At 45.1% G+C, this 10,121-nt stretch overlaps 1 protein-coding gene across 1 annotated transcript in view; it reads left to right on the forward strand.

Moving 5' to 3' along the window:
* LOC107715519 (inactive carboxypeptidase-like protein X2) overlaps positions 1–6,867 on the forward strand; it is a 12,634-nt gene extending 5,767 nt beyond the window's left edge. The window contains exons 5-14 of the mRNA XM_016521676.1: positions 78–162; positions 246–396; positions 935–1,023; positions 1,331–1,454; positions 1,723–1,919; positions 2,559–2,738; positions 3,537–3,834; positions 3,911–4,050; positions 6,165–6,264; positions 6,565–6,867. Coding sequence (XP_016377162.1) covers positions 78–162; positions 246–396; positions 935–1,023; positions 1,331–1,454; positions 1,723–1,919; positions 2,559–2,738; positions 3,537–3,834; positions 3,911–4,050; positions 6,165–6,264; positions 6,565–6,806 — 1,606 coding nt within the window. The 3' untranslated portion in view covers positions 6,807–6,867. The remainder of the gene's footprint in view (positions 1–77; positions 163–245; positions 397–934; positions 1,024–1,330; positions 1,455–1,722; positions 1,920–2,558; positions 2,739–3,536; positions 3,835–3,910; positions 4,051–6,164; positions 6,265–6,564) is intronic.
* The last annotated feature ends 3,254 nt before the right edge of the window (positions 6,868–10,121 follow it).

Below are 10,121 nucleotides of genomic sequence, written 5' to 3' on the forward strand. Positions count from 1 at the left end.
GTGTGTGTGTGTGCGTGTGAGATGTTCTGATGGTGTGTGTGTGTGTGTGTGATGTTCTGATGCTGTGTGTGTTTCAGGAGTGATTGGGTGAGCTCATATAAAGTTCTGCTCAGTAATGACTCTCACAGCTGGGTGACACTGAAGAACGGCTCCAGAGATCTGGTGAGACACAAACACACCCTTCACTGACTGAAGCTTCAGCGCGTCGCTCATATAACTGAATGAGTTTCCGCTCGTCTCAGTAGATCTTCAGTGCGAATCGAGAGAAGGAGATTCCTGTCCTTAACCTCTTCCCCAAACCAGTGGTGGCCCGTTACATCCGCATCAACCCGCGCTCCTGGTACGCCAGCGGCGGCATCTGCATGCGTGTGGAGATCATGGGCTGCCCGATGCCAGGTGACCAGAGAACACACACACGCGCGCACACACGCACACACACACGCGCACACACACTCCCTCACTCACTCACACACACACACACACGCGCACACACGTGCACACACCATCAGAACATCACACACACACACACACACACACACACGTGCACACACCATCAGAACATCACACACACACGCACACACACACACACACGCGCACACACCATCAGAACATCACACACTCCCTCACACACACACACACTGTGATCTTACAGGGTTGATGAACTTCTAATGATGAATTTAAAAAGTCAAACTACAATAAATGAATAATGTCAAAATAAAAAGTCAAAATAAATCACTTACTAAAAATTAATTAAATCATAAAATTGGCAAATAAAAAATAAATAAACTGAAAAATAAAATGCTTACAAATTCCTTGTGTGTTTGCACACTCTTGGCAAATAGTGCTCAATCTGATTCTGAGTACTAAAGTAATTAAATCATAAAACTGTCAAAATAAAATACTCTTTCTCATTTATTTTTAATGCTTCTTACAGATCCAAACAATTATTACCGGAGACGAAATGAAGTGACCACAACAGACAACCTGGACTTCAGACACCACAGTTATAAGGAGATGAGACAGGTGCCGTGTGTGTCTGCTCATCTTTATGACCATTAATAAAATATTACACAATATAACATACAGTGATACCCAAACGTCTGAGAGTTAATGAAGGATTCTTCATGATCTTCCCTCTATTTCAACACAACATGAATGTGAGGAAGTGTGTTAATATGATTGACATGCGTGTGATTAGTGATGGAGTCTGACCTCACTCGACTGATCTCTCTGGTCACTGCAGGCGATGTGTGTCAGTAATTGTGGCGTGTTTGGTGTATTTTATCGGCCGGTGTAAATGTGCTTCTGCTGTTGTGTTTCTGTTCTTCAGCTGATGAAGGTGGTGAATGAAATGTGTCCGAACATCACGCGCATCTACAACATCGGCAAGAGCTACAACGGACAGAAACTCTACGCCATCGAGATCTCAGACAACCCTGGAGAACATGAGCTCGGTAACACGCGTGTCGCCAGGCCCAACACACTAAAACACGCCTGTGACGCGATGATGAAGTGTGTGTGAGATGTGATGTTGACGTGTGTGTGTCTGTGTGTATGATGTTCTGATGGTGTGTGTGTGTGTGTGTATGATGTTCTGATGGTGTGTGTGTGTGTGTGTATGATGCTCTAATGGTGTGTGTGTGTGTGTATGATGGTGTGTATGATGGTGTGTGTGTGTGTGTGTATGATGATGATGTTCTGATGGTGTGTGTGTGTTCACAGGTGAGCCGGAGTTCCGCTACACGGCTGGTTCTCACGGTAACGAGGTTCTGGGCCGGGAGCTGCTGCTGCTGCTGATGCAGTTCATGTGTCAGGAGTATCTGAGCAGAAACACACGCATTCGGCGGCTAGTGGACGAGACACGCATCCACCTGCTGCCCTCCGTCAACCCCGACGGCTACGAGAAGGCCTGCGAAGCGGTGTGTCGCTATAAACCCTAACCTGAGAATATTAATATGCATTACTGTTCAGAAGCTTGAGATAGTTAGGATTTGTTAATGTTTTTGAAAGAAGTCTCTTCTGCTCACCAAGGATGCGTTTATTTGATTTAAAATACAGTAAAAACAGTGAAATATTATTATAATTTCAAACAGCTGTTTTCAATGTGAATATGTGTTAAACTGTAATGTATTTCTGTGATGCGCAGCTGTATTTTCAGCATCATTACTCCAGTCTTCAGTGTCACATGATCTTCAGAAATCATTCTAATATGCTGATTTGCTGCTCAAGAAACATTTCTGATTATTATCAGTTGAAAACAGTTGTGCTGCACAATATTTTTGTGGAAACCGTGATACATTTTATTTTTCAGGATTCACAGATGAATAGAAAGTTCAAAAGATCAGCGTTTATTTCAAATAGAAATCTTGTGTAACGTTACAAATTTTTTTCACTTTTGATCAATTAAATGTGTCAAACGTTTGAATTGTAGTGTATGTTTATATCAACTCTTGTTAAAATCAAGTCTCCTCAGGTTCATATGTTTGAACCTGATGCTTCAGCGGCCGCAGTGCTGCATCAGAGCGTCTCTCATCTGGGTTCTGGTTCTGGGTTCTCAGGGCTCGGAGCTCAGCGGCTGGTCTCTGGGCCGCTGGAGTCAGGACGGTCTGGACATCCATCACAACTTCCCTGATCTCAACTCGGTTCTGTGGGAAGCAGAAGCCCGGAAATGGGTCCCGCGCAAATTCCACAACCACCACGTGCCCATCCCGGACTGGTACCGCTCCACAAACGCCACCGTGAGTCCTGAGCCGCGTGATGATGATGATGATGATGATGATGATGATGATCGTACACACAGGGATGTTTGTAATGCAGGAATTATGTGCAGGGAGTTTCTGAATGTGTGTAGCTGAACATAGAGCGAGTTTCCAGGAATCTCTGTGATCATGTATCTGATGAAAGCGTGTCAGAGACACTTTGATGAAGAGAAACATCTGACGGACATCTGCAGATAATAACAGCGATCTGGAGTCGGTCACATTCTTGAGATCAGAACAAACACATTTGCTGAACAGATGATTGATCATGTTATCCAAGATTTTAATCGAAAAGTGATTGATTATTTGTTTGAGATCTATGTTTGTCCACCACATCTATTTCTATGATTAAAAATCTTTTGTTAAAGTAAGACAGATTTGAGTCACCAGATGGCGCCAGTTCATTGCTGTGAGAAGAGAGTCAAGTCCCATTTATTTCTAGAGTGCTTTATACAAACAACACAGAGTGATTCAAAGCAGCTTCACAGAAATAAACGGGAAAATAACAGTGTGAATGTTGCAAAATTCAATGATTATGAAACTAATTTGATTCAGCTGTAAAGCAGCTCTACTGAAGTCAGTAGAGTCATTATTCAGAACTCGTCAGTTCAGGTTTTCTTCTCGTGGGATAGTGCCAGTGTAGTCAAACCAGTGGTTTAATCTCATATGTGTATACATGTATGTAGAGAGTGATGCGTATCACACACCAGTCACTCAACTCATGTTTCCATTAATAGGTTGCTCTAAACTGCTCTGACCTCTGACCCCTGACCCCAGGTGGCGGTGGAGACGCGCGCTCTGGTGTCGTGGATGGAGAAGATCCCGTTCGTGTTGGGAGGGAACCTGCAGGGAGGAGAGCTGGTGGTGACGTTCCCGTTCGACCGCACGCGCTCAGTGACGGCGCTCCGTGAGGCCACGCCCACCGCTGACGATCACGTGTTCCGCTGGCTGGCCTTCTCCTACGCCTCCACTCACCGGCTCATGACCCACGCCAGCCGCAGGGTCTGCCACACCGACGACTTCGCCAAGGAGGACGGCACCATCAACGGAGCCTCGTGGCACACGGCCGCAGGAAGTGAGGAAAATCAGCACACATCATTGTGATCGTGATGATCCATCCGTCTCGTTAACCGCTCGCTGTTCGTTAACAGGTATGAATGACTTCAGTTACCTGCACACTAACTGCTTCGAGCTCTCCATGTTCGTGGGCTGCGATAAATTCCCACACGAGACCGAACTACCGGAGGAGTGGGAGAACAACCGCGAGTCACTGCTCGTCTTCATGGAGCAGGTGATCAAACACACACACACACACACACACACTCTCTCTCTCTCTCTCTCACTCACTCACTCACTCACTCACTCACTCACTCACTCACTCACTCACTCACTCACTCACTCACTCACTCACTCACTCACTCACTCACTCACTCACTCACTCACTCACTCACTCACTCACTCACTCACTCACTCACTCACTCACTCACTCACTCACTCACTCACTCACTCACTCACTCACTCACTCACTCACTCACTCACTCACTCACTCACTCACTCACTCACTCACTCACTCACTCACTCACTCACTCACTCACTCACTCACTCACTCACTCACTCACTCACTCACTCACTCACTCACTCACTCACTCACTCACTCACTCACTCACTCACTCACTCACTCACTCACTCACTCACTCACTCACTCACTCACTCACTCACTCACTCACTCACTCACTCACTCACTCACTCACACACTCTCACACTCACACACACACACTCACACTCTCACACACACTCTCACTCACTCACACACACACTCTCACTCACTCACACACTCTCACACTCACACTCACACTCTCACACACTCTCACACACAGTCTCACACACACACACACACACACACACACACTCTCTCTCTCTCTCACTCACTCACTCACTCACTCGCACACACACACACAGACACACACTCACAGACACACACTCATATATACACAGTTTACCATCCAACTGGGCTCATCAATGATAAAGGGAGTTAACTAGTTAACCAAGGTTCAGGAGCTGGGCCACGCCCCACTCAGCCACCTCATCCAATCACCTCACTTCCCAAAACGTACTTATATCAGGCCGACCCTTCAGCATGGTTCGTCTCGTTCTCTCGAACCCACCCTTCCCTCCCTTTCTCATCCATTAACCATCCTCAACATCCCTCTCTTCCCTTCTAGGTTGATTGGGGGGGGGTCCTAATCGCTCGGCCACACACAACCGAGACAATACCCCCATCCTGAGTCTCTCTGGGCCACCAACATCGGATGGCCAAACCAACCTGTTATCATCCCTTCCCTTTTTCCCATCCTTCCCTTCCCCATTCATCCCTATATTTATACAACAAAGATTACTTCCCTACATTTGCAGTGTGGCGTGGTCCTTGCTAGTGAATCCCATCGAGTTTGGCCAGGAATCTTGGGGTGATTCTTGATGATCAGCTGACCTTTAAAGATCATATTACAAAAACAGCACGATCATGCTGGTTCACACTACACAACATCAGGAAGATCAGACCCTTCCTAACAGAGCACGCAGCACAGCTTCTCGTCCAGGCCCTTGTCATTTCTAGGCTGGACTATTGCAATGCTCTTCTGGCTGGACTTCCAACATGTGCAATCAAACCTCTGCAAATGACTCAGAAAGCAGCAGCACGTCTTGGGCTCTCTTGGGCTCAGTGAAAACATGTCACATCCCCTCCAGAAGCCCGCGGTCAGTAAACAAGCACGGCTCGTGGTCTCATCACAGAGAGACACAAAAGCAGTCTCCAGGACGTTTTCTTTCACCGCACCCTGTTGGTGGAATGACCTTCCTAACTCTATCCGGACAGCCGAATCCCTCACAATCTTCAAGAAACAACTGAGAACTCGTCTCTTCCTGAGCATCTAACTGCCTCCTCATAAAAATGTTTTAAAAAAACCTATGCCTTCACTTTTTCTATTCTATTATTATCCTCCTGTCCCAGCTTTTACTATTTTGAACGATCACTGAAACCTTGTATAAAGGGCACTTCTCGTGTTTATTGCCATCTAATGATAAAGCGCTTGTTGTATTCCTCAACTGTAAGTCGGTTTGGATAAAAGCGTCTGCTGAAATGATTAAAGGTAAATGTAAATCTCAGTGAGGTCATTGCATAGACTTCTGTTGATTTTCTATCAGCTAACCAACCGCTCTGCCTAAACTTACCCATCACACGAACATGTGCAGAACTCTAGATTCACATCAGCAACATCTTCTGGCTGATTTATAAGCCTTTTTAACTAGTGGCGACCAGTCAAATGTCAAAGCTTTCAAAGTATTTCACAACATAAGGACATGAGTGACAGTCCCGCCATGGAACATGTTGTGTTTGTGTGTGTCCAGGTGCATCGTGGGATCAAAGGTGTCGTCAGAGACGTTCAGGGCAAAGGACTCGCTAATGCCATCATCGCTGTGGACGGAATCAATCACGACATTCGCACAGGTGAAACACGACACACACCGCATGGCATCATGGGACAGGAGCATGTCTGTCAGCTGATGGAGTTTGGAATATTCAGTAATGTTATTGATTTGACTGCACTGACACTGTCGGGTGAGAAGAGAACTGAACTAAACCGATCTGAATAATGACGCCATTGTCTTCTGTCGAGCTGCTTTACAGTTCATAATTGATGAAAGTTGAATCATTTACTGACGCAGTCTTCAGTTTCCTTCATTTCACAGCAGATATTGATGCGTGTGATTGTTTGTGGTTAATCTGATGAATGTTGTGTTTAATCAGCGTCTGACGGTGATTACTGGCGTCTGCTGAACCCCGGGGAGTACCGCGTGACGGTCCGCGCCGAGGGCTTCAGCGTCAGCAGCAAGGTTTGCTCGGTGGGATACGACATCGGTGCTAGCAGGTGCGACTTTGTGCTCGGCCGCTCCAACCTGTCACGCATCAAAGAGATCATGCAGAAGTTCAACAAGCAGCCAATCAGCATGAGACAGCGACTGAGACAGAGACACCTGCTGGACACATAGAGAGGTGTGTGTGTGTGTGTGTGAGAGAGAGAGAGAGTGTGTGTGTGTGTGTGAGAGAGAGAGTGTGTGTGTGTGTGTGTGTGTGTGAGAGAGAGAATGTGTGTGTGTGTGTGTGTGAGAGAGAGAGTGTGTGTGTGTGTGTGTGAGTGAGTGAGTGTGTGTGTGTGTGTGTGTGTGTGTGTGTGTGCGCGCACGACTGATCTTCCTCATGAGAGACTCTTTCCTGGACTGAACACAAGCGTCTGATGTTCACTAATAATCACCTGTATTGTGTACAGGAGCTGTTTATCAAGAGAATATTTTATAGTTTCATATCATCTTCTGTTCTTTGATGTTTTTTGGCTTTAATATATTTCTGCTGAATCAGATCATTTTTCCATCTTTTCTAATAGTTCATTAGCGAGTGAATGTGATGTGAGTCCAGCTCTGCTCTGTGATGTACGTTATAAGCTTATAGACTCACAATATTTAGAACAATAATGAATTCATTTCTCCCATTAACTTTGAAGTAACTCATTCTTAAACGGGTTCTTACACACATTAGATCATTTCTTGAACAGTTTCTGTTCCATGTAAAGCAGTGGAGCAGATGCTTGCAACCACAGGGTCACGGGTTCGATTCCCTGCAACTGAATGAACAGATTAAATGTTTGTTTGGATAAAAGCCTTATCTCAGTGTCTGCTGATCGTTTTTTTAAATGCTGTAACATCTCCACAAGATCATCATCTTCCTTCAAAATATTATTTGAAATGTTTCATTGAAAATTCCATGTCATTTCTGAGAATGTAATGAATATTCTCAACAAATACTATCATCAACATGTATTGAATGTTCTCTATTAATACAGCAGCAATAAAGCTTCAGAAAACTGATCCTAATTAGTCTCAATCAGTGCGTGTGTGTGTCTGTCTGTGTATGTGTGTGTGTGTGCGTGCGCGTGTGCGTGAGTGTGAGTGCGTGTGTGCGTGCGAGTGCGTGAGTGTGTGAGTGTGAGTGTGTGAGTGTGAGTGTGTGCGTGCGTGCGAGTGTGTGTGAGTGTGTGCGTGTGCGAGTGTGTGTTTTTTTTTGTTTTTTTTCAAAAAGTAATTTTGAATTTATTTCTCACAATTGTGAATTTTTGATGTTAAAACTATTTGATATTTTCCATGACCTTCATAGTGACGCGGGCAGAGCAGAAGGGGAACATCATTTAATACATTGTTGAGTTAGTTTTTCTTATATTTAATGCATTAGTCAGAGCCAGAAGAAGAGTGTTTGTGACTGTATCCCGTCACGCCAGCAGATGGAGGCCGTGTTTCATTCAGCTGCAGTGATTTAGTTATGATGGGTTATGGACTTACTACCAAAAATGACGATTTTTAATGTCTCTGATGATGGATGGTTGGATCGTCACTTAGAGACGTCATGTTTCTTGCACAGAATCGTCCAGCACGCTGACTGATGTTCTGAAATGATTTCCTATTTCGACTCATGATTTGGAGTGAAATCCTGTTCTGTATCCGTTTCACCCGAATGGTTGTAAAGCGCTCCGTGTGTGTAGTTTGAGATCTCTGAGCGTGCGTCCACATGAAAGAGCCTCGTCCTGCTCTGTAATGATGAGCTGTGGAGTGAAGATCTCCGCTTGAGCGTCTGCCAGTCCTGCAACAGGATCTGAGCTCAGATCGGAGATAGAGACTCCTGTCGGCACTGCTGTGAGCAGAACTCACGCGCCTCCGTCTACAAGAGTTACGGGGCGTCATGCTGTATCCTCAGATGAGGAGGTTTGTTTTGGGATCATGGAGGATCCCAGGAGCTTCAGGATTCAGCGGAAGCGTCTGAATATTATTCATTCCAGCGTTTGGAGTGAGACGCTTGACAGACACAAAAGCTCCAGTTTGAAGCTGAAAGGAGTCAGTAAATGTGTCCTCTGACCTTCATCATCATCATCATCATCATCATCACCATGAGGACAGATGGCCACGTTCTCTGTCTCTGCAGCTGGTTTAGCTCGTAGAGTTACTCTCTGTGAAAGCAGAACTTCTCGAGTGTTAGATGCTCAGTTTGGATCTTTCTAGAGGAGTGTTGTCCAGTTTTTGGATTGATCGGGACGCAACCCCAGAGACGGTCTCTACACGAGGCTCTCGCAATCAGAATCCTCTGCGTTTAATTACAGCTCGCAGGAAACGAGCCGTTAGCGGAGAGCCGCGATAAGAGCCGATGAAACCAGAGCGGCCGCAACAAAGAGCCACTTATCAGAGCTGGACGCACGACCATCTGATCGCCCGATTCATAATTAATATATTTATCAAATTAATTACTGAGGGGAGCCTGCGGAACAGTGGCTAAATTCATGGAGCGCTGGCTCGGCTTTCGGCTAATAAGAGCCGTCAGAGTAATGGAGGGAGAGTCTCGGCCTGTATGACAGACAAATTACTCCCCGAGCAGAAATGATATGCAGGAATTCAGAGAGAAACAGAAATATGTCATTGTTTGGTAACGAGCACAATCACTGCCTTGTCTGTGAATGTCTGCGTCTGTTCAGAAGAAAGAGCGTCTGTCTGTGAATGAAGCTCAAACACTTAGCTGTGACTGAAGATGCTGGACAGAAACTGAGAGAAAACACACACACACTCACTCACTCACACGGTCACGGGTTCGATTCCCTGCAACTGAATGAACAGATTAAATGTTTGTTTGGATAAAAGCCTTATCTCAGTGTCTGCTGATCGTTTTTTTAAATGCTGTAACATCTCCACAAGATCATCATCTTCCTTCAAAATATTATTTGAAATGTTTCATTGAAAATTCCATGTCATTTCTGAGAATGTAATGAATATTCTCAACAAATACTATCATCAACATGTATTGAATGTTCTCTATTAATACAGCAGCAATAAAGCTTCAGAAAACTGATCCTAATTAGTCTCAATCAGTGCGTGTGTGTGTCTGTCTGTGTATGTGTGTGTGTGTGCGTGCGCGTGTGCGTGAGTGTGAGTGCGTGTGTGCGTGCGAGTGCGTGAGTGTGTGAGTGTGAGTGTGTGAGTGTGAGTGTGTGCGTGCGTGCGAGTGTGTGTGAGTGTGTGCGTGTGCGAGTGTGTGTTTTTTTTTGTTTTTTTTCAAAAAGTAATTTTGAATTTATTTCTCACAATTGTGAATTTTTGATGTTAAAACTATTTGATATTTTCCATGACCTTCATAGTGACGCGGGCAGAGCAGAAGGGGAACATCATTTAATACATTGTTGAGTTAGTTTTTCTTATATTTAATGCATTAGTCAGAGCCAGAAGAAGAGTGTTTGTGACTGTATCCCGTCACGCCAGCAGATGGAGGCCGTG

This window comes from Sinocyclocheilus rhinocerous, unplaced genomic scaffold (genome assembly GCF_001515625.1).
Source record: "Sinocyclocheilus rhinocerous isolate Xijiao unplaced genomic scaffold, SAMN03320098_v1.1 scaffold852, whole genome shotgun sequence".
NCBI classification, from domain to species: domain Eukaryota; kingdom Metazoa; phylum Chordata; class Actinopteri; order Cypriniformes; family Cyprinidae; genus Sinocyclocheilus; species Sinocyclocheilus rhinocerous.